Raw genomic sequence first — 25,232 nt, 5'->3', positions numbered from 1 at the left:
CCAATCTACCATCCCGGAACAGTTTTCCCCATTCAAAGGGATCACTGGGCACAACAGGCCACGCTAAAGACCCGCAACAAGACATGTCCCCTGAAGATTCTGAATTCACTCTCCAGGACGTGATGGGAGCCATTGCTGGTGTGAAGGCTGAGATGCATAGCCAACATGAGGCGCTGTCCAGCAAAGTGGATACCCTTAAGATCGAACTCAATCTCATTAGAGCCGACCTCGGCAAGACTAATGACAGAGTTAAGTCGCTCGACATCAAAACGTCGAGTCTGACTAACGACATGTCGGACGTGCAGACCGAGGTACGGGACCTGAAGGCGGCTAATGGGGCGCTTGCTCGCCGGCTTGACGATTTCGAGGGACGGGCCCGGCGCCAGAACGTCCGCATTACGGGTGTGCCGGAGGGAGCCGAGGATGTGTCAGTGGAAGAACTGGTGGTTAAGAACTTGGCACCGGGCGGATTGAGCAAGTTATTTTCCGTTGAGAGAGCACACAGACTGCCGGGTGGTCAACCAAAGTCGGGTGCATCCCCTCGCCCCATCATTGCAAGACTTTTCAACTACCAGGACCGGGACGCCATTTTGCAGGCGTCGAGGAGCGGTGGCCCGCTGCGATTTCAGAACGCTGACATTAACTTTTTCCCCGACTTTACCCAGGCTGTCCAGAAACGCCGGCAAAGTTTTATGGGTGTGAAGCGGCGGCTGAGGGAGATGGGGATGCGGTACTCTATGCTTTATCCTGCAAAACTTCGCATCAAACATGGCGACCGGACAATGTTTTTCGATCTCCCGGATGCAGCAGGGGACTGGTTGGATACTTTGCCTCAACGTCGGACCGCTCCGGAGGACCAGTCGGAGGGGGCAGCAGGAGGTCCAGGTTCTCAGGAATAAACTCTCTGTCTGTGACTTTCTATCTGGGAGGGTTGCTGCGGAAGGCATCGAACTCGGACATTGATCTTTTTTCTTATTACTTCTGAACTTCTTCAGAAGGAGGGTAACGGGGGGGGATAGGATGTCTCCTTTCTCCTCTGGGGGCTTCTTGTAGGTTAGTTTTAGGGGCGACAGGCACACTGCTAGTTGGGGTGGCTTTTAGTCTAATGCAGGGGTGCAAGGTGGGGGGTGGTTGGGGTGTGTGTTTTCCTTTTGTTCTTCTCTTCCTACTTTCTTCATGGCTAAGATACTATTGTGTTGCAAGTACCGGTGTGCTGGCTGCATTCCGGGGGGGGGGTTGCTGGGGTGGGACATCTTTGATGATGGGGGGTAAGTCTTTGAATGTATTGAGCTGGATCGTAAATGGGTTGGGGGACCGTATTAAACGTGGAGTTGTTATACAAATGCTTAAACGTTGTGTTCCAGATGTTGTTCTCTTGCAGGAAACTCATCTTGTTGGCAATACTTGTAAGGCTTTGAATAGGAGGGGGTTTAAAATGGTGGCCCACTCCGGGTTCTCTACGGGGTCCGTGGGGTGGGTATCATGGTGCGCATGTCCCTTCCCCTGGAGGTGGAGTCTACGTTGGAGGATGAGAGGGGCCGCTATGTGGCCGTGGTGTGCAGGTGGGAGGGGCGTACTCTGGTATTGGTTTCGGTTTATGTCCCCCCGGGACTGCAGGCAGCCACCTTCCAGGACCTGAGTGGCGCCATTTTGGGCCTCCCGGAGGGGCTGCTGATACTGGGTGGGGACTTCAACTCTGTGGTTTCGGGCACTTTGGATCGTTTCCCGTCCAGAGATCTTCGTAGTGCACACTCATGGCTCCCGGATTTCATGAACACCTTGGGCTTGGTTGATTGTTGCCGACTTCTACACCCCGCCCAGCGACAATACACCTTCCATTCAGGGGCTCATGGTAGTCTCTCTCGTATCGATTGCGCTTGAGCCGCAGGGGTCAGTATGTAATCGGTCTCTAGTGCTCGTCTTATGGCCAGAGGTATTTCGGACCACTCTCCGGTTTGGGTATCTTTCGCCTTTGGCATAGTGGCGGCAGCCAGGGTGGCGCCGATCAACCCCTGGTATTTTCGCAACCCCAAGACTCGTGACCTCCTTGCTAAGTCTATTGAGCTGTATTTTACTGAAAATACGGGTTCAGTAGCTTCGGCCGTCTCTCTTTGGGAGGCCTTCAAAACTGTTCTTAGAGGAGAGGCCTTCTCCTTGATAGCCGAAGCGCGTAGACGACGGGATGAGGACTTGGTGCGGCTGGAGTCGGATATTGCGGACCTGAATTCCCAGTTAGCACTGAGGCCGACACCGGAATTGCTCCATGCTCTCTCCCTGAAGCAGTCGGAGTATGGCGCCACTGCTACTGACGCGGCCAAGACGATGGGCAGGGAACAGCAAGGTAGGATCTACGACGCCGAAGATAAGGCGGGTAAGCTTCTGGCCTGGTTGGACAAGAAGGAACTGGCTTCCCGAGTGGTGCCGGAGATCCTGGGCGACGACGGCCTGGTCGTCACTGACCCTACTGCTATTGCCGCGGCATTTGCTGACTATTTTGAGACGGTCTATACGTCTGTCTCCGCTCGATCCGAATTGGACTCGACATCCTTTTTGGAAGAGATTGAGCTCCCTTGTTTGTCGGATGTTGAGCGCGAGGACATGGACCGCGGCATTACGGTTGACGAAGTTGCATTGGCGATAAGGTCGCTGCGCTCTGGGAAAGCTCCGGGACCCAATGGTATCCCAGTGGAGCTGTACAAACTCAAGGCGGACACTGTCGCTGCACCCCTGAGGAATATGTTCCTGGCAGCTCGGGAGGCCGGCTAACTTCCGCTTGATCAACGTTTGGCCACCATTGTGGTCATTCACAAAGAGGGGAAGCCTCGAGACCTATGTCGGTCGTACCGTCCTATTTCCCTGTTAAATGCCGAGCCTAAAATCCTGGCGAAGTTGCTAGACAATCGGCGTGTGGGCGTGATTGCGGACTTGGTTCACCCGGACCAGTCTGGTTTCATCCCACATCGGAACACGGCCCTTAATCTCCGCAGGCTTCACGCGGTTATGGCGCGAGCTCACATGCTCACTGAACCGACTGTGCTTGCCTCGCTTGACGCGACGATAGCGTTTGACTCGCTTGAGTGGAATTACCTCTGGGCGGTGCTTGCTAAATTCGGGTTTGGGCCTGACTACATTAGTTGGGTTCGGCTCCTTTATTCTTCCCCGATGGCCAACGTGACGGTGAACGGTCGTTTGTCGGCCTCCTTTGCTTTGCGCAGAGGTACTAGACAGGGTTGTCCGCTGTCACCGCTCCTTTTTGCTTTAGCGCTTGAGCCGTTGGCCGCATGGATCCGTACACATTCTGATATTGCTGGTATCAAATGGTCGCCGGGCTTTGAGGATCGCGTTTCGCTTTATGCGGACGACATCCTTCTCTATTTCACCTCTCCCTGTCGGTCCTTGATTGTGGCATTCGACGTACTGGGTACTTTTGGTGATTACTCGGGCCTGGTCATCAATTGGTCCAAGTCCTACCTCTACGTGCTGTGTGGGGACATTCCGCGTCTCCCTAGAGGCTGCGCTATACAGATCTCGCAACAGGGATTCAAGTACCTGGGCATCTATATTTCCATGGATGCCCGTACACGTTATGCGAACAACTTACTACCCCCTCTGGCGCGCTTGCGGCGAGATGTGGAGGGTTGGAAGAGATTGCCGCTGTCCCTGTTGGGCCGCGCGGCATTGTTTAAAATGATGTCCCTGCCGAGGTTCCTCTATGCGCTCCAGGACACACAATACCCAGTGCCGTCCAAGTACTTTGGAGAGGTTGAGAGCCTGCAGCGCTCCCTATTGTGGGATGGCAGACCGCGGATCTCTATTGCTAAATTGACTATACCGTGGTACGACGGGGGCATTGCCTTGCCGGACATACGCCGCTATTATTGGGCGTCTCAGCTGGCGGCTATTAACCACGGTTTTTACGGGCCGGCAGTCAACCCGGGATATGCCATGGATCGCTGGCTCATGAATGACGGGATGTACTATAGGGCGCTGTATTCTAGATCTCTGGACCGGAAACTAACTGGACCCACTAAGACTGCAGTGCACTTGTGGAGGGTGGTGACCAAAACTTTGGGCTGGCAGGGTAGGCTCACCATGGCAGGCTCACCATGGCTACTCCCCTGTATGATTCTGACTTGCTGGGGAAACTGTGGCACTCCAAGGGGTTTGACCGGTGGGACCTCATTGGCATCTCCAAGGTCGCAGATATGTTGTCTAGGGGGGAAATCAAATCGTTCATTGCTCTACAGGCCGAGTTCCAACTGGAAGCCACGGAATACTTTCGATACGCACAGCTACGACACGCACTCACATCTTCTATGCCTGTAGAAGAGAAGGTTCCTGAATCGTCCCCGTTGGAAGACAGGGTGTTGGACGGCCATATGCCTGACAGTGCCATCTCCCTGACCTATAAAAAACTTATTAATGTGCGAATGGACCTATTGGTGAAACTGCGAGACCTCTGGGTGAATGACGGGATTGAGATGGATGACGAGGAATGGCAGTCAGCGGTCTCCTCCCCTAAGGAGGTGGCCATCTCTGCCAGGCTGCGGTTGGTCCAGTTGAAGGTGCTCCACAGGATCTAGGTCACAGGCCCCAGATTAATTCACATGGGACTCTCCCAGGATGGCCTTTGCAGGAGAGGATGTGGCGCAACGGCCACCTTTATGCATATAATCTGGGAGTGTCGAGTCATTGCTTCGTATTGGGAGTGTGTGCATGCGATAATGAGAGTTGTGACTGGTGTGACCCTGCATGCGGAGGCTCAGCGCTGTCTGTTGAACGTGTGGGGTCCGACTGACTACAATACGGCTCAGACCCGATGGGTCACCCTGGGCAATATGATAGCTAAGAGGGACATCACCCAGAGATGGGGTGCTCCGACCCCCCCCCCACTGTTAGTCTTTGGAAAACCAATATGGATTGGTGCATGCTCCGGGAGAAAACTGTTTATATGGCCCGGGGTAAGCCCAAGATGTGGGGATCGATCTGGAATGCCTGGAACTCATATAGAGGAGACATTTGTGCACCCCCGGAGATGGTTCAGCCGGAGATCCGCCTTTCTCCATAGCTCCCCCCTCCCTAGGTTCCACATGGTTAATCCTGATTTTCAGCTCCCCGTCCATATGATTGTCTTGTATCCTGATGTTTGTATGATGTATCGACCCCGCCTCCCCCCGTGACATGTGCCTTACCATTTTTATGCTCCTTAGCCTTGGAGTTTTTCTTCTCTCTTTTTCTCTCTTTCTTTCCCTCTCCTCCCTTCTCTTTTCTTGGCTATGTTGGTTTCTCTCGTTATTTTAGATCTCTTCATATCATAAAATTAAACCTGACTACTCCTGTATTTTTGTTTTGTACATGTTTTCGAATTGAGTCACAATGCTGCCTGGCCTCCGGGATGTACGGCTGAATAGCGGTGTACTTTGTTTTGGTAAATAAAGGTTTTCCCAACAATGAGCAGCTACAATATCTACACTTTTCCCCACCACCTCCTTCTCAACGTCCTCGCGGACTGGACCCTGGATGCTGAAGATTTCCCTGATCTCATTGGCCAAGACCCAGTCACCGTTGAAAACCTCGCTGACAACGGCGATACTGTCCACGACTACACCACTGACGACAGATAACAGTTTAGCGACACCATTGACTATAGAAATGATAGCAAAAAAAGCCGAAAACAAGGTTGTTTCCAAGCAAGATGACACCCCTAATATCTGCTCATCTCTTGCAGGAGGAAGAATCAGATGACAAAAGGCCCTTTGGGATTGCGCGCAGTCCATACGAGTTGCATGTTCAATGCCAGGAAGAGGAGGAGGGCTATGATGAGGAATATGAACAGCATTATTATTCATTCCAGGTCCAGTATCAGCCCCCATACCAGGGGATCAATTGTCTACCTTGCCGTCTGGTTTCTGATTTGCAATTCATGATTCCAGTTTATAGAAAACGGTTTCCACCTTCTACAGCTGATGTTCCATAGGCATCCATGCCTGCCAGATCACCCACTGCTCAACCACCCACTCCAGCACAAAGACCTACGCCATTTCCTACCGCAGTAATGTATACACCACAGACAGACCTGCTCCATGATCCCGACGAAGGAGAGCTCCGTGATGCCCAAACTGCATGTGAGACTACCTCAACCCTACCCTCATTCACAGGATAAGGAACCTGGAAAGGGCCCTTGGAGGGAAGAGAGGTCCTCACCAAAGAGATTGGAGGAGATCCGTCCTCTCTGTTAAGTATATCTGAAGACAAAAGAGTATCCCTTCTGGAACCAGGCTGGTTCCTTCAAGAAAGCAAAATGTCGGGGACACCAAGGAGGTTTACGCCAGATTTTTTCCCACTCATTTTGATTGCTGGGAAGGGAAAGAGACCCTTTTCTTAATATAGCCCTCACTCGGATAGTAACATGCTTCATCATCGGGGTCTCCCTAACTCCTAAAGGATGGGATGGGCTCAACCATATTTCAGGGAGCACTTATTAAGATTTAGTGTAGCCCCCAGGATATTTCAGAAGTGGCTGGCTCCAGTAGCAGCCTTCTGAAGGAAACAAAAACACTAAGGGCCAGATGCATGACCATTTGCTTTTGCGACTCGGAAATTGCTAAACATTGCGAGTCGCAAAAGCGAATGTACATCAGTGTCAGAGACACTGTTAACGATTCCCAATGGGGTTGCACAAAGAAAGGCTCATGAATATATGAGCCACTCACAATTTGCAACCCCAATGGGAATAGCTGGCCCTCCCAGGGATGGTGGCCTGCTGGACTCAGCAGACCTCAATGTCTGGGACTGCTTTTAAATAAAGCATTTTTTTTTAAATGCAGCCCGTTTTCCTTAAAGGAAAATGGGATACGGTACATAAAAAAAAAAAAATCAACATTTTTGTTTAATTTTTTAAGGGCAGGCAGTGGTAAAGCGAGAAATACTTACCTGTCCATGTCACAGATTATGTTAAGCCTTCCACTTTGTACACATTGCCAGAAAAAACCTTCCCTATCACTTGCTAAGCAACCCTAACGCCAGTCATCTCTGATAATACAAGCTAGATGGAGTACGATTTCAAAGATCTTTGGCGAGTCCGGCCTACACTATGCGAAAAACATGGCCGGCGTTTACCTGTGTGGCCTTTCTGCGGCAGCACTTTGTATGTTTTGTCAAAATGATGGCAGAGAATCAGATTCAAACTGAGGGCCCTCAGAGACACTTCCATAACAGGAAAATGCAAGGAAAACAAAGGGACAAACACAACCAGGGAAGCACTGAGGGTGTGGAGTTCTATTTCCTTGCACCAATCTCTTTACAAATGCTAGGGTAACCACTAAAGAGGAGAACAGCAAACCTATCTGAGAGAAAAGGTTGACTTACAAGGAAGACACTTCTTTTAAAATCTAATCTAAGGCAACCAGTACAAAAAGGCAGTGGAACAGGATATCTCCTGTATTCTGGCTTCTATATTCGTTTCCCATGTAAGCACCATGTGTAGTGTTAGGTTGGTTGGAGCTGGAGGGACTGAGAAGGAAAGGACAAAGTTGGAAGTGTAAGAATTTCTCCCGACTATATCATTCTGTATTCTTTCCCAGGAGAAACAATTCCAGGATAGAAGTATGGATTGTTTCCCAATGAAAGAAACACTGAAATCCACTAACTGTTTGTATTGGGAGGTATATTTACTAATAACAAGGAAGTTAGAATGTGCGTTTTACCTGCTTAAAGTCTATATTGTATGAGACCTACTCACTTTTTAGGCCTTGATAAGAAAAAAACATGAATCATTTACGAGTCCTGGTACAGGAAATGAAAAAGTTGACGTCACTGATTTACTCAAAATACTGCTCAAGAATATGCCTTTAAAAATGTTATCTGACCAGAAGAAATGCACATTGTGTCGACAGTCTCACCAAAATAAGAAAAGGGGACAATAACAGATATTAGAACATTGGGAGCTGCATTGAAAACAATGAAGTGTTCTGGGCTTCTAATGGCCGGTAGAAGCCCGGAACTCCAACATTCCAAAGTTGCTGCTGTGAAAAAAGACCTCACGGAGCCAGAGGAGATTCTACGTGAGGCCTTTGTTTTGTTAGAACATTCTGCCCTCTATTTATTTATTTATTACATTTGTATAGCGCGTTATAACCGATTGGTCTCTAAGCGCTTGTACTTGAGAAAAAGATCGTTTCAGAAAACAGACAACCAAATTATGTCGAACCCCAGGCTTCTCGGAAAAGCACCGTTTTTAACATTCGCCTAAAAGGCAGTAGATTTGGTTCCTTCCGTAGACCTGGTGGTAGCTTATTCCAGGCTGCCGGCAGGATAGTTGAAAAGGCACGTCCACCAAGGGTGGTCAAACGATAACGCGGGCTTACCAGAAGAGTGTCCACAGACGAGCGCAGGGTTCTTCTGGGGATATACTGCACCAGTCTGGCTTTAATGTAGCTGGGAGCATTACCAAAGACCGCCTTGTGTGCAATGCACAGACCTTTGAATAAGATCCTCTGTCTGATGGGGAGCCAATGTAATTGGCATAGAAGAGGAGAGACATGCGTGCCTCTAGATTTTCCAAAGATCAGTCTGGCTGCATCGTTCATCACTATTTGCAGTCTCGAGAGTAATTGCTGGGGAAGCCCAACGTAAAGGGCGTTCCCATAGTCCAAACGCCCTAAAATCATTGCAGACACCACCGTCCTTAGGGTAGAAAAAGACCGCATTGGAGAGATTTTCCGGAGTTGCCTTAGGAGACCAACGCATGTGCCTACCACTGACGACACTTGATCTTTCATAGATAGATTACCATCAATGTGGATGCCCAAACTTTTCACCACCCTCGCTGGTGTCGGGGCCCTACCCAACTCCTGAGGCCAGAGAAGATCGTTCCAGGGGTTGCCCAAGATGGTAATGGGCAACACTTCGGTCTTCTCTGGGTTGATCTTCAAGGAGTTGGAGGACATCCAGTTACTCGTGAACTTTAGGATGTTATGTAACCTAGCTTGGGCTCCAGATGAATCCTCAATTTGTATGATAATCTGTGCGTCGTCGGCATAGTTGTAAATCTTACACTCCATCTGATTTAGAGAGCGATCAGAGGCTGTAAATATATATTAACACCTTGGCTGCTAGGTGTTTTCCCCTCCTATGCTGACTTTTCGTCATACCTATTAATCATGACGAGCTCAGCTCGTCATCAGCACAGCTCAACCGTGCATCATGACGAGCTGAGCTCGTCATCAGCATCGAAAGGGTTAAAAAGGAGCGGTGAGAGGGCAGATCCCTGCGGTACCCCACAGGTTATTGCCGCTGATGTAGAGACCAAATCTGACAACTGGACCCTCTGCGATCTTCCCTGCAGGAATGAAGTTAACCAGCCCAGTGCAGTCCCCCCGATGCCCAGATCTCTCAGGCGTTTCAACAGTAGGTTGTGACTCTAGTGGTGGAATGTTCTAATAGCCTCTGTAGCGGGCTATACTGCATTAAAGTCCCACTCTTGTTAAAAGCCCTCAGCTCTGGCCTTTAATGGCTAGTGTAGCCTGCTACAGCAGGCTATATTTAAGCTAAGACTTTCAAAAACATGAAGACATCAGGGAATTCATCCACTAGGGTAATTCTTTGGAAAGATAAGGCCGATTTAATAGGAGAGTATCTTCCTCTGTATAACCAAATAGGCAATATCAATTGGTAACACAATGTAAAATCTTGTAACACAAGTACTTAAGACATGGCTCGGTATGTAAAGGAATGACAGCTGCAGCCTCAGAGCAGGGCAGCATGAGCCACACTGGCAGGATTGACTGTGAAAAGCAGACGTCTATTATTCACTTTATGCAAATAAACCTGGAAACTGGCGATAGGCCGTTCTACCTAGTAGTACCACTTTGGCATACACAGAGGGTTGGTTTGCATTATCATACAACTTTAAAGTGTATTTTACGGTCATTCAAAGCAGAAGTCAATAGGAGTGACAAAGTGGTAGACTCAGGGTGCAGGGAAGCACAGATCAAAGATAATGTTCAGTTCACTTTGAAAAAAGCATCAGTTATATATATATATATATATATATATATATATATATATATATATATATATATATATAAAATCTGTATTCAGTTTTATATACATTGGAGGCAAACAATATGGAAAAACAAAATTACAACAACTTACCCTGTCCTTCTAGGATATTGCGAAGCACAAAGGTAGCACCAAGCCCTGACCCCGATCGCTTAATGCATATTCCTACAAATCTGTTTATTTTTCCACTGGAATATGGGTCTGCCATGGTCACAGCCATAATGCTTCCTATTATATGTAAAAGAAAGATATATATATTATAAAAACCTTAACAGTATTTTTTTTAATCAAATCAACAGGACTGTATACGAGAGTGTGTTACAGATGTTGGCAGCATCAACGAGCAATAGGTCGACCATCGCATGAATGGATTATAACAGAAAATATATTGCACCATCCAAGGATTAGGTCACCTTTTAGAGTATTCACCATAACATTACAACATTCTTCTTCTGATGACCATGCATCCAACACAGGGCTCATACACTTGAGTTTGTCATTCTAAGACAGATGATATCAAACAGCCCCACCAGGATCAAGGAATGTTCTCTAATTAGCCCTACGTTTACCACTGTTTACAAATGTCCTCCTATCTGAACTCACAGAGGCCAACAAAATACTAAAGGCATCATCATGCTCACACTTGGTGCATGGAGGCACATCTAAACACCCGAATCACACAGACTCATAATATTCCAGTCTGGGGCAGGGCGGCACACAGAAAGGCATGAAGGATATTGACCCTCACAATGTTACAAGATACAGCAGTGGTGTAGACGGAAAGGCATGAAGGATACAGACTCTCTCAAGGTCTCCAGCTCGAGCATGGCGGCGGAGAGAAAGGCGGGAAGGATACAGAGTCACACAAGGTTCCAGGCTGGAGCCCGGAGGCCTACAAAGACGTGAAGAATACTTACTCTCGCAATGTTTCAGGATGGAGCAGGGAGGCACACACAAACGCGGTTAGGATATTGACTCTCTTAATGTCCCAAGATGGAGCAGGGAGGCAGCCAGAAAGGCATAAAGGGCACAGACTTTCACAACATATTGAGCTAGTGCAGGGATGCAGACAGAAAGATTTGAAGGATATAGAGTCTCACAATGTAACTAACTGGAGCAGGGAGGCAGCAAGAAAGATGTGACGGGTGATGTTTTAAGTAGGAGCAGGGAGGCAGACGGCAGAACGTGAATGATACCGACTCACAAATTTGCAAGCTGGAGCAGGGAGGTAGATAGAAAGGCATGATAGATACAGACTGACAATGTTTGAAACAGGAGCAGGGAGGTAGACCGAAAGACGTGAAAGATATGGACTCTCACAATGTTACAAGCAGGAGCAGGAAAGGCACAAGGAGGACACCCACTCAAGTTTTTATTTTAAGATTTGGAACTCATACGCGATCCACTTGAGAAATAGTATAGAAAACGGTAATAATATGTAAGTATCACATATGGAAGAGTGACAACAATCATACGTATGTAAAAACAGGCAAAACATTGTAAAATACACCTAAATTTAATTTAAATGGCGCAATAAAAGAGGACTTTGGAAAGTAAAATTAGCCCTAATTCAATACAAATCTAAGAAACATTTTAAAATTAAAAGAATTGTATACAAAACATTACATTAGGTAGAAACGAACATTACATGAGGGGCTTAAGTGCCGTTCTTGCATGATATTTTAAAAACAGAGGTCTCATCAACTTGCAGCGAAAAAGAAGCTATGCAGAACAAACAAATACATGGTTCACACCCTGTACACCATACTTACAAAAGTTACATACATTATTCCGATTTACTGATTTGGACCAATTGGCAGTTAAGGCTTTTAGAGGCAGAATATTTAAGCTTAATAGAGTGCAAAAACATCTAACCCTGTAATCTATATTCCATGTCAAATATTGTTGTAGTTATCTCAGGAAGGAAAAGTTCGTTATCACATCAAATGTAGCTTTACTACAACAATATTCAGAATCTAGACATAGGCTTACATTGCAATAGGAATGCTTGTAAAATGATTTCTAAATGGGTTTCTGGACAAGAACAAACATTCCTGGTTTAACTCAAACAAGCTAAATGTGAAATAAAAATTTCTATAAAACAAAGCCTTCTTTTTCACCTTAAAGATCTTTATTCACATGAAATTTCTTAATGAATTCACCACATCACTTTTCAAAAGCCGAAAATCTCATCGTAGCACAGCCATGAGACCAAGTACAAAAGCAATATTTAACTAGAATTCTAATTTTATTGCCTGGGTAGCCGCACTTGTAAAGAAACTGCAAAGTTTCATCAAAATTTGTCCTTCAGTTTTGTCCAAGTCTAATTTCGTCACATCAATTAGTTCTATAGCGTACAATAAGGTAGAATGGTTTTTAGCCCAATACACAGAGAGTAAATGAGCAAAATACTTTGACCAGCCACTTTACAAAAAACACTTAACTCACTAGCCTGTGATTTGGTCTTACAGATGTTATGAAATATGAATTCGAGGTCATTCAGGCAGCTTGAGATAATTTCCCCCAAAAAAGGATAGGACTTGACTACCTCCAATTATTCTTTACCGAGGTAGAAAGTATAATTGCGATATTTCTGGATTTTTTTTTACCATTGAAGATCAAATTTTACTTTGGGAAAGATTCATTTTAAGAAAATGTGCATCAGCAAACTGCTGTTCAAACCCCTTGGATTCAAGTCAAAGATCAGAATGTAATCTGCATGTAACAAACAAATTAATGAATCGCTAGACATATTACCCAAACTGGAAGGCAAGTCAGAGTCATAAAGAGAAAATAACATAGGGGCAAGACGCCAGCCCAGTTTCAACCTGTTTGAAGGTTACAGTGAAGACTGATCTCAAACCATTAAGGGAGGTTTTCATTAACAAAGGGGTTGACAACATGTCGAGCAGGATTGCTAAGTGGGTGATTACTTTGCAGGAATATGATTTTCAAGTGGAATACATGCCAGGTAAAAATAACGTTATGGCAGATTGTTTGTCTAGAATGGTCGATGAGGTGAAGATATGCGTCATTGGCAAAGGCACAGTGGATGGAGAAGAATGGAAGGTGGGGGTTAATGTAGATGTAATGCTGCAAAAGGACATGAAGATGTTGAAAAAGGGTTGGGTGGAGAAGAAGTTGTTTGGAGAGGAAGTGAAACCGTTTTGGTGTGTTAAGGATGAACTGTCATTGAATGAATGTATGGTGTATAGGGAATCTAGGTTGGTTCCTCCAGAGTCAATTTGTAAGAAGTTGATTAATATGGCCCAAGAGGGTCATCATGGTATTTCCAAAGCCAAAGAGCAGTTGCAGATTAACTAATGATGGCCAGCAATGGACAAGGAGGTAGAGAGCGATGGGAGGGAGTGTGTGGAATGTTGTTTAAGTGACAAAGTGTGTTGGTCCAGAGAGCAGCCTATCGTTATCAGGGAGCTGCTAAAGAAAGATTCGGGATGACATTGCAGTAGACATAGAGGACCATTTAGCGGGGCAGCGAAAGATAAATGCATCATTGTACTGGTTGATTTACTTTCCAGATGGCCAGAATTGAAGATTGTGAAATATGTTATTTCTAGCATTGTGACAGTTTTTCTCAGTTGTTTTTGCTAGAGAAGACTTATCAGGGTCACTAATGACAGACAATGGACAGTACACATTTGTACCAAAGGATAGGTCTATTTTTGAAGGAGAGAAGATTCAAACATAAAAAAGTGTGTTCTGTATCATCTTGAGACAACCGGGGGACAAAGCGGATTGAACAGAATGATAAAAGTTGTCATACAAATGACGATAAGTGTGGGAAAAGGATTTGAGAGTGGAGATTAAAAAGTGGTTGTGGGCATATGGAGTTACCCCTCATGGAGTCAGGGGAAGAGTTCCATTTGAATTATTCAGAGAGAGGAAAACTAATACAGTTCTATCTCCAGTGTGGGTGAATGAAGGTAAGGGTGTGGAGGATGGGGTTTTCGATAGTGAGTGGAGATGTAAAGAGAAGAGGAAGGTGGAGGGAAGGAAGAGATATGTGGATGAGAGAAAGGCTGCCAAGAGTCTTCATACTGAAGTGGGTGATGTGGTGAAGGCTCCTGTTACGTGAATCGTATCAGTGATTCATTATAAATGAATCATGATATGACAGAAATGGGAAGTCCCTATGTGAAGCTAGAGTAGGTAACCCACTGGACGGTGGGGAAAGGAGACTAATCTGTTTGGTTTATTTACCTCACACACCCTAGTGGTGTCATGCTCATCATCGGGTCACCCTGACGCGGGCTCGACCATATTCCAGGGAACTCTTGGTGAGATAATTGGCCAGGGGGAGTATAAAGATTACAAATCTGCAGGCAGATCCCAGTTCCCTTTTATTATTGGAGCTGACAGGGATATTAAAAATAGAAATGACAGGGTCAATTAGGTTATTATGGTCCTAAGACCTTAGTGCCAACATGTTTCAGTCCACTTATGGTCCAGCAAGGTGCTGGACTTTCCTCAGGGTGATGGAGAGAACCTCCCTGTAACAAGAAAGGGGATTTCCCTATACGATTGTTTAAAAAAGGGCAGATAGCTGCTCCTGGACATAATAATGTTTTCTGGTCTGGTACTCAATCTGTAATACAAAGGAGAAAATGAAACCAAACATAGTGTATCAATGATGGAAACACTGTTACTTCTCATGTGAGACGTGCTCGTCAATGCACCTGTGTACTTTTAACTGTCAGGTGAAAATGACATCATCCAACATACCTTTTTGGTGTGTGTAGGAGATTACTATTTAACGCTACCACACTCACCTAGGTGATCAAAGCAAGTGTGGTGGCGGTATTTGTCGCATACTGCCAATATCCACATAAATGTGCGTGTAAAATCATTGTGAAACAACCGTGTCTCTCACTCCAAAACAGCAAACGCTGCTATCACTCGCCGTGTAATGCAAACGTACAATTCATTCACCCTACAATTCTTACCCCAATGTGGGAGAAGACGTGTCTCTCAAGGGACCTCACATATAATGGGGTAGCCCTGTAGTCACACAATGTTATGTAGTCATAAAACATGTCTCAGCACGTTAGCGAAAATATATGTAAAAGGAAATACAAAAAGAACAAATGGCCAGATTATTGTCCAGTAAAACTTGGCCCCGCATTGGAGCGAAGCTCGCACGTACCTGTAGTCAAAGTGGGAGTGCCAGAACTACTTACACCATCAAGGGTCCTGCGTTGCACGATAATCTGCTCCGCGTGGGTCCCTGAGCTTTTCACAGGGAGGAGACTGGGTTCAAATGTTTATAAAGACCCAAAAGAACGCCAAAGGGTGGGAACCACCCCTGCGGGAGAACCATCTTAATTTTTGTGGTTTTGTGTTAACACACGGGAGGCTGTACTCCCTCTAGAGAGTTCCTCTCGGCCCTTGCTTTGTCTCTGTATTCCATTTTGTGCATCAGGAAGGCTCCTGTTACACATGAACGGTTCTCTAAATTCAGCAAGTCTATGGAATTCATCAAAGTGTTCAAGAATGTGGTAAAGACGGAAGATAATTGTATCTGGAATTTGAATACAGTTGTGAGAGTTAAGTGTGTAGATGATCAAGGAGGACAGGAAGAAGTATAGCACAATACCTTGAGGAAGTCGCCAAGATGGAGTAGAATTACTAGAAAGCCTGTAAGACTGAGGGACTTTATTATATATAAAGGATTTTGTTGTTTATTTTTGGTTTAGTTCTTTATCATGTGTTGGATATAGAAAGGGAGACATGTGGCATCATGCAGTGGAATTCTGGAGTAAGCCCGCTGTTGTACTCTAGCATGTGCTGATGTAAATTGGTTTGGAATGTGAGGGTGGTTAAGATGATGCAGGGAGACATGGAGCTGGAGCGTTGTATGGAATAAACCAGTTTCTTAATGGAGACTTTATGGTTGCTGAATTTTTTACTTACTTGACTAGCTGACCACCGCACGATAATGTGTGGCAATCATGTTTCAGGACATATTTCTCACTTGCAAATCACCAAGTAAAGCATTCTGAATGATTTTGATTTCTTTAAAATCTTTGTTTGCATCACACTTTATAATTACATAGAAAATGTGCTTTCCTAACTACAAATAGATTGGAAATGTTTGGGCAGTTCATTTACAAGGTATTTGAACATTGTGTGTTAGAAATAAAATTGATGGTACAGGTGGTACCGTTTTTGTTTTTTAAAGGTTTGAGTCCTTTAGGTTTCCTATTTATTTAACTTCCGTCATTACTGTTCTAGGTCAGGCGATAAGTACATCTAGAATTATACTTTTTTGAGTCCAGAGTATCCATTACACATTGTTTAAAATTGGCACCCGCTGTTCAACATCTGAACTATCAGTCAGTAAAGTGAGTTTAATGTTCAAGTTACAAGATTTATTAGTGTGAGTAGCAATATGAGAATAATAACATGTCAATATTTGTATATTAGCTTAAAAAAAATAGGGTGTGATCCAGATTAGGCCTATGGGGGAGGAATCAATTTTGTTCATGAGGTCCCATAATGAGGGCTTGAGTCCTTTAGGAAAAACCAAACAGAACTCCTAAATTCATCCATCAATTCTTAATAGATAAATACCCCAAAATTATTGAAGAGTTGCCGACAAGATTCAACCTCAACCTCTTACTCAGAATTGCTGGATAGACTTTGAATCTTTATTTGGTCTCTCCTAAACCAACCAATGAATCAGTCAGGGAATTGTAAGCCCGCTACTCATCAGTGAGGGTCTTGGAGGGGGAGGGGTGGAGAGGATTCTGCAGTTCCATTCAGCCGAAGAGCCAGGTCTTGAGAGCCACCCTGAAGATGTTCAGGGAGGGGGCATATCTGATGTCGATAGAGAGCTCGTTCCAGGTCTCGGCCGTGATGTAGGAGAAGGTTCTTCCCCCTGTTTTGGCTCTGTGGATGCATGGAGTTTTGGCAAGGATGAGGTTGGCGAATCGAAGGTTTCTTTTGGGTATGTGGAGGGCGATTCTATAGTTGAGGTATTGGGGTCCGGTGTTGTGTCGGCATTTGCGAGTGTGGGTGAGTATCTTGAAGGTCTCCTGAGGCGTGAGCCGGGAGTGTAGGTGTTGTATACTTTTGTTTTTAGGTCTCGGCTAAAAGACGCGCGTAAGCGCGTCTCCGCCGAGATCTTATGTCAGGGACGATGCTTCCCAGGAGACAGCCTTGGTCACGCGCATTGCCTCAAGGAGGCGATTTCCGCTGGCCACGCGCTCGCGAACGCGCTCAGCTGCTGTCTCCTGGGAAGCAGCTACACCACACGCGCATGCGCAGAAACAGCGACAGACACACACGAGCGCTCATGCACGCACGCACCCACACATACAGCGAACCCAGCGTCGCATGCATACACACACACACGTGCACCGAGCATCCCCCCCCACCCCTCCGTTGTCGCACCCCTCCCCTCCGCCGTCGCACCCCGCCCCCCACCCCTCCGCCGTCGCGCACACACACACGCAGACATACAGGCATTCTCTCCCCCCCCCCCCGCTCCGCTCACCGGTCAAAGGCCCTCCGGACACGCAGACATACAGGCATTCTCTCCCCCCCCCCCCCTCCGCTCCGCTCACCGGTCAAAGGCCCTCCGACCGCGGGGCTCTCCCTCGGTGCTCCCCCAGGCACTCCGTGGGCGCGGGCTTCACAAAACGGAAGTCCCGCCCCACGATAGGTTTCGTTTTCTCAGTCCCGCCCCACGTTAGGTTTCGCTTGCAGCTCGTTGGGTATAAAAGCTTGTCGATCCAAGTGTGTGTGTATTGCAGATGTTATCCCTTTTTACAACAAACCTTGACCTCACCAGAGATTCGTAATTGTCCAAACATTCCTCTATCTTGGTTAGTTTTTGTGTAATAGGAGATAGCAAGGTAGTTAAAATACTCTCAAATGTCTTCCACTGTTCTAAATCACAGTTCGAGTTAATACCATTTCCCGCTGCATAATTGGTATCACCATCAACCAAATCGGCATTAATTATAGGACTGCCCTCCTCGGGTGAGACACTGTCACGGGTTTTGTTCGACCTTGCCACTTTTGCTCTACAAGGCTCTACAAGGCTCTACAAGGCCTTTGTGGTCCTCCTCCCCGCTTCCTTTTTACTGCCGGTTCCAGAGTTAATCATTTGGTAGAGGTTTTTTTATTTGGGGATGTGGCAGATGCACGTGTAGAGACGCTGGCTGTAATGTTACTTTGGGTCAGTGGCGATTTTGGGGAATCCTCTAGTGTTCCAAGGGGATATGGAACTTCAACGCCAACCTCAATATTAGTCGATGGTATAATAATGATTACATCTTGATGAGCTGGCGAGCGAGCTGTAGCTATAGTCCCTAGGGAAGATCTCCTATTTAATAACTGGACCAGAGACAACAGATGCTCGGTACAGAGGTCCCCTAAGAATAAACTGATCAAGCGTCCCCACCACGCTGCCACCATGAGAAGTACCTAGGTATTTCCTTTCCTGTTTGCTCATCTTTAATAACTTTAGTGAACTTAAGCCAACTGGTAATGCAGAGTAGTGAGTAGTGAGTGCAGAGTGGTAATGCAGAGTAGTGAGTGCAGAGTAGTGAGTGCAGAGCAGTGAGACCAGCGCAGTGAGTGCAGAGCAGTGAGTGTAGAGTAGTGAGTGCAGAGTAGTGAGTGCAGAGTAGTGAGTGCAGAGTAGTGAGTGCAGAGTAGTGAGTGCAGAGTAGTGAGTGCAGAGTAGTGAGTGCAGAGTAGTGAGTGCAGAGTGGTAATGCAGAGTAGTGAGTGCAGAGTAGTGAGTGCAGAGTAGTGAGTGCAGAGTAGTGAGTGCAGAGTGCAGAGTAGTGAGTGAAGAGTGCAGAGTAGTGAGTGCAGAGTGCAGAGTAGTGAGTGCAGAGTAGTGAGTGCAGAGTAGTGAGTGCAGAGTAGTGAGTGCAGAGTAGTGAGTGCAGAGTAGTGAGTGCAGAGTAGTGAGTGCAGAGTGCAGAGTAGTGAGTGCAGAGTGCAGAGTAGTGAGTGCAGAGTGCAGAGTAGTGAGTGCAGAGTGCAGAGTAGTGAGTGCATAGTAGTGAGTGCAGAGTAGTGAGTGCAGAGTAGTGAGTGCAGAGTAGTGAGTGCAGAGTAGTGAGTGCAGAGTGCAGAGTAGTGAGTGCAGAGTGCAGAGTAGTGAGTGCAGAGTGCAGAGTAGTGAGTGCAGAGTGCAGAGTAGTGAGTGCAGAGTGCAGAGTAGTGAGTGTAGTGAGTGCAGAGTGCAGAGTAGTGAGTGCAGAGTAGTGAGTGCAGAGTGCAGAGTAGTGAGTGCAGAGTAGTGAGTGCAGAGTAGTGAGTGCAGAGTAGTGAGTGCAGAGTGGTAATGCAGAGTAGTGAGTGCAGAGTAGTGAGTGCAGAGTAGTGAGTGCAGAGTAGTGAGTGCAGAGTGCAGAGTGCAGAGTAGTGAGTGCAGAGTAGTGAGTGCAGAGTAGTGAGTGCAGAGTAGTGAGTGCAGAGTAGTGAGTGCAGAGTAGTGATTGCAGAGTAGTGAGTGCAGAGTAGTGAGTGCAGAGTAGTGAGTGCAGAGTAGTGAGTGCAGAGTAGTGAGTGCAGAGTAGTGAGTGCAGAGTGCAGAGTAGTGAGTGCAGAGTGCAGAGTAGTGAGTGCAGAGTGCAGAGTAGTGAGTGCAGACTAGTGAGTGCAGACTAGTGAGTGCAGAGTAGTGAGTGCAGAGTAGTGAGTGCAGAGTAGTGAGTGCAGAGTAGTGAGTGCAGAGTAGTGAGTGCAGAGTAGTGAGTGCAGAGTAGTGAGTGCAGAGTGCAGAGTAGTGAGTGCAGAGTAGTGAGTGCAGAGTAGTGAGTGCAGAGTAGTGAGTGCAGAGTAGTGAGTGCAGAGTAGTGAGTGCAGAGTAGTGAGTGCAGAGTAGTGAGTGCAGAGTAGTGAGTGCAGAGTAGTGAGTGCAGAGTAGTGAGTGCAGAGTAGTGAGTGCAGAGTAGTGAGTGTGCAGAGTAGTGAGTGTGCAGAGTAGTGAGTGTGCAGAGTAGTGAGTGTGCAGAGTAGTGAGTGTGCAGAGCAGTGAGTGCAGGTGCAGAGTGGTGTGTATTGGCAATGTAAATGACAATGCCATTTATTTATGATTTAAAGAAAAAAAAGAAATGTCATGAGCAATGCCAATTGCTCTACCTTTAATGATGCCGAGACCATTGCATTGCAAATGCTTGTTCTAATAGCTGCTAAATTGTTTTTAAATCCTGTTATTGTCGCTTTTAGCATTAGCTTTCATACGCACCTACCTCTGCTCGGGGAATTGGGGGGGAACAGCGGGAGGCATTCCTGAGATGCGGGTGGCGGGCTGGGCTGTTCTTGTGGCTCACCCCGATTGGCTGCAAGGTCCAACATCTTGGGGGGAGTGCGCGGTCAGCGGGCAGTTCTTCTGGCCCAGAATCTACAAATAAGGGCACAGGCGCGGCTGCAAAGGTATCAGACTCCTGAGGCGTGTGCCGGGAGTGTAGGCGTTGTCTACTTTTGTTTTTCTAATAGCTGCTAAATTGTTTTTAAATCCGGTCAATGTCGCTTTTAGCATTAGCTTTCATACACATCTACCTGTGCTCGGGGAACAGCTGGAGGCATTCCTGAGATGCGGGCGGCCGGCTGGGCTGTTCTTGTGGCTCACCCCGATTGGCTGCGAGGTCCGACATCTTGGGGTGAGTGCGCAGTCAGCGGGGCAGTTCTTCTGGCCCAGAGTCTACAAATGCAGGCACAACTGCGCCCGCACAGCGGACGCGTGCAGCTGGGGTGCCGCCCGTCTGCGCCCGTCCACGCCGGGTCGCCGCAAGCCGCCAGGACCCCTGGGTCTGCAAAATCGCTCGGGAAGAGCTTGTCTCCCTAAGTTCTGGACTGACCACTCTCTGGTCTCATTTGCCCTTCAATTTCAGGGCAAATTAGAAGAGCCGCACGTAACTCGAGCACTCAAACGTCCATGGCACAGACTGGACCCGGACCGTTTTTCTAGCTGGCTAATTGAGCACCGGCCTCAGCTTCCATGCGATGTGGAGGAGGCAAATTTGTGTCTCCAAGATTGGCTGATAGCGGGTCTGGCAGTTGTATTCCAGCCAGACGTGGGGGCAAGAGCCGTGGGCCTACGAATCCTTGGTTCACTGAATCTCTCACGCTGGCGAAAAAACACTTTAAGCAGCTAGAACGAGCGTGGAGACGCTCCTAAGAGCCGTCAGCCAAGACAGAGTATCGGGCAACCATCAATCAGTACCACAAAGGTATCCGCAGAGCCCGTGCTGACTATGTGGCCAATAAAATCTTATCCAGCTCTAACCCGGCTCAAACTTTCACTGCTTAATGATATGAGAAGTGCAGGGCGCAAGAAGGCTTCTTCTATCACCACTAACCAGCATTGCGATGAGCTCGCCCAGTACTTTTTGCACAAAGTGGAGCTGATCTACAGGGGGCAACCTACAAGGTCTTCCCCGCCCGAAGTTGGGCTGTAGGGCTGTCAGGCGTTCCTGGCAACTCAGGGGCAGCCAGTCTGTCCTACGCTGACCCTGTCTGGTTACGAGACTTTGAGCTTTAAAATTAGATCTGGCTCCCCGGCGGATCCTCTGTCACCCGCCCTCCTTCGTCAACTATACTCCTCTATCTCCCCGGCATGTCTTGAGCTTGTCAATATATCTCTGAGCTCAGCTTCTGTCCCCAGAGCGTGGAAGCATGCCAAAGTGGTCCCACTACTAAAAAAGCCTTCTATGGACCCGAGTGACCCTGGGAATTACCGACCGATTTCCCAGCTCCCTTTTTTGGCCAAGTTGGTGGAATCCCATGTGAATTCTATCCTGGCCAGATTCCTTGAGCAGAACGTCATTCTTGACATAACTCAGCATGGCTTTCGGCCACAACACAGCACTGAGTCTGCTCTACTCACCGTATCGGAGAGCATTCAAGGGAGTCTGGACACTGGGGACTCCGCGGCATTGGTCCTCCTGGACCTCAGTGCCGCCTTTCATACGGTCTCCCATAAGATTCTTTTGAATCGTCTTAAGGGACTGGGATTGAGAGACCTGACACTGGCCTGGTTCCGGTCTTTTCTTGAGAGCAGGTCCTTTCAGATCCTAGTTCCCCCATATCACTCTCGGGAGGCTGCTTTACACCGGGGAGTACCCCAGGGCTCTGCTCGGAGTCCCTTGCTGTTCAACTTGTACGTCAGACCCCTGGCAGAGGTGGCCAAGAGCAGGGGTCTGTCCCTGGTGTCCTACGCCGACTATACCCAACTGGTGTTGGCCTTCTCGAAGAAGTGTGATAACAACTTGGTCAAGTTTAAGGACGATCTCTTGGCAATCTTGAACTGGCTGGCGGCCAACTGTTTGCAGTTGAACGCCAGCAAGTCTGAGATTCTCCTCTTGGGCAGGGATCGCGAACTGTGGTCCAAACAGTGTTGGCCGGATCACCTTAAGCCCGCTCCCTGCCCAAAAGAGGCAGTGAAGAATCTGGGCATATGGTTCGACAGTAACATGTCCTTTGATAAACAGTCAAAGGTTGTCGCAGGGACCTGCTTTTGATTGTTACGTGGCCTCAGACCACTACATGGGTTCTTTTACCCCAAGGTGCGACAGACAATCAACCAGGCATCCATTGTGTCCAGACTGGACTATGCTAATGGTCTCTCCCTGGGCGCCAATAAAGCGAGCATCAAACGCCTACAGAGGGCCCAGAATGGGGCGGCTCGGCTCTTAGTTGCTCTGCCTAGATCGCACTCAGTTGCCCATGTGCTCCCGAGACTTCTTTGGCTGCTAGTCGATTGTCGTATCGAGTTTAAGGCACTATGTTACTCTCATAAGATTTCGGCACGACAGGCCCCACCGGGGCTACTCCATCTGTTGGAGTACTATGAGCCGGGCCGTCCGCTGCGTTCTGCTGATCTTGCTTTGGTCAGTGTTCCGCAAAACTCTGGAACTCTCTCCCTTTCTCCACGAGAGTAATATGGAATCATTTGGCATTTCGTAAGACCTTAAAAACCTGGCTTTTTCCCTGTAAGTAGCATCTCTGTCGCCATTCACTAACTGACTCTGGGCCTTGGGGTTTCTGATAGCGCTGGGATGCCTCGTAGCAGTGGCAGCTATGCGCTCTATAAATCCAAAAATAAATAAATAAGATGGGGAGCAAGTGGAGATTCCATAGGGGTTGGTGCTCGTGTTAAGGGATACCGAGGACGAGTCTGACAGCAGTGTTCTGTATCATCTGGAGATTGCGGAGTAAAGACTTGTTTATGTCGGCGAAGAGGGAGTTTCAGTAGCCTAATCTGCTGGTGAGGAGCACGTGGGTGACGGTCTTCCTTGATTCGGGGGAGATCCATTTGAAAGTCTTACGGAGGATGTGGAGTGTTTACAACGGCTGGAGGCAACAGCGTTGACCTGTTGGTTCATGGAGAGGGAGGAGTCGAGTACGATGACAAGGTTTCTGGCGTAGTCTGTGGGGGTTGGGGGCTGCCGAGGGCGGTGGGCCACCAAATGTTGTTCCTTGTCGATGGTGTGGTTCCGAGGACTTCAGTTTTCTCCAAGTTGATTTTTAGGCAGCAGTTGCTCATCCAGGCTGCAACATCTTGCTTTCCTTCCTGGAAGTAGAGTCTGGTGGTGGTGGGGTCCTTAGTGAGGGAGAGGATGAGCTGGGTGTCGTCTGTGTAGGTTACTATGCCGAGGCCGTGCTGTCGGACGATGGCGGCAAGGGGGGCCATGTAGATGTTGAAGAGGGTTGGGCTGAGCGATGATCCCTGTGGGACTAAGCAGTTGATTTCCGTGGGTTCAGAGAGGAAGGGTGGCAGTCTGATCCTATGTCTTTGTCCGTTGAGGAATGATTGGATCCAGTTGAATGCTGCTGACAGGTCGAGTAGAATCAGGGCTATGGTGTGGTCTTGGTCGAGGAGGGTGCGGATGTCGTCTGTGGCGGCGAGTAGGGCGGTCTTGGTGCTGTGGTTGCTGCGGAATCCCGATTGAGAAGGGTCGAGTACAGCGTTGTCTGCGATGAACCTTGTCAGTTCTGTGTTGAAGGTCTTCTCCGTGACTTTCGCCGGAAAGGGGAGGAGCGATATGAGCTGGTAAATATTGAGGTCAGTAGGGTCTGCCGAGGGCTTCTTGAGCAGGGGCCTGACTTCTGCGCATTTCCAGACCTCGGGGAAGGTGCCGGTCTCGAAGGTGGTGTTGATGGTGCAATGGTGGTGGCGGCTCTGTTTTAGGCAGGGTCTGTGTGAGCCCCCGAGTGGATGCCTTTCATGGTCGATGTGGTTTCTTTAGTCGTGACTGGGGTTCAGGAGGATATAGTTTGCTGGCTAGAGTTGCCTGAGGGTGGGACGGCTGCAGGGTCAGTCGTGTGGTCATAATGGGAGCTCATGAACTATTCTTATAGTAACATAAAGCTTCCAGTAACTTAATGAGAAATAATGTTTCACTTATTATAATTTAATGAGAAATTATGGTTTAAGTTTGGTGATCAGAACTTTTTCATAATAGTGCAACTATTTCGGTGTATATTAAAGTTGATAACATGTCTTATATTGATGTTTAAGTAATGTCCTATACTTGTGTACTACAGTGCCATTAAGAGAAATAATGCCCAAATAACATCAAAAATAACATGAAAGAACAAACGGAATGAATCCAAAGTGTTCTTCTCACAGTTAATTGTTTTATTCATGGCAAGTGGGGGACTAATAGTAGCCAACACAGAGACCGTATCTGTATTAGGTGCCCATATTAACTATTGCACATTGTTTCAAGATGGTGCTTTCTGTTTAACCTTCACACTACAAGTTCACTAATATGAATCCGCTGTTTGAACTCAAAAGGTACAAGTTCAATAATGTGTCTAGTAACATGACAATAAATATGAAGTAGGCCAATTAGAGATGCCAACCACTGTCGGAACCGGGATGAGCGAGAGAGTCACTGGGTCCCTCCAACATTGATCACTCGATTTGCCCCAACAAAACATCTCTCAAAGGTACGTTTGTCTGTGAGAAGTGTTTAATGGACTGGTCCACACCTGTTTGCTGTTGCAAAGAAGTCCCTTGTGCTTTTATTGGAAGATATAAACCAGGTAGAATGTTCGCTGATTATCTTTAACCGAAGAACAGTATCACACATATAAATGTAGTCAGAACAAATGAAGGCCTGGTATATGAATAATTCATTTGTTCCACTGGGTAAGGCCCTAGGCCAGGATGTGAACAG

General features: G+C 47.3%; 1 protein-coding gene across 1 annotated transcript in view; it reads right to left on the bottom strand.

Moving 5' to 3' along the window:
• The window catches only part of LOC147707043 (large ribosomal subunit protein bL19m-like), a 65,442-nt gene that overhangs the window by 4,536 nt on the left and 35,674 nt on the right, over positions 1-25,232 (bottom strand). The window contains exon 4 of the mRNA XM_086926253.1: positions 10,156-10,290. Within this exon, the coding sequence (XP_086782379.1) occupies positions 10,156-10,290 (135 nt within the window). The remainder of the gene's footprint in view (positions 1-10,155; positions 10,291-25,232) is intronic.

This window comes from Lissotriton vulgaris, chromosome 6 (assembly GCF_964263255.1).
Source record: "Lissotriton vulgaris chromosome 6, aLisVul1.2, whole genome shotgun sequence".
NCBI classification, from domain to species: Eukaryota; Metazoa; Chordata; class Amphibia; order Caudata; family Salamandridae; genus Lissotriton; species Lissotriton vulgaris.
The sequence above is the reverse complement of the archived record's forward strand: the minus strand, read 5'-3'. Positions and strand labels throughout refer to the sequence as shown.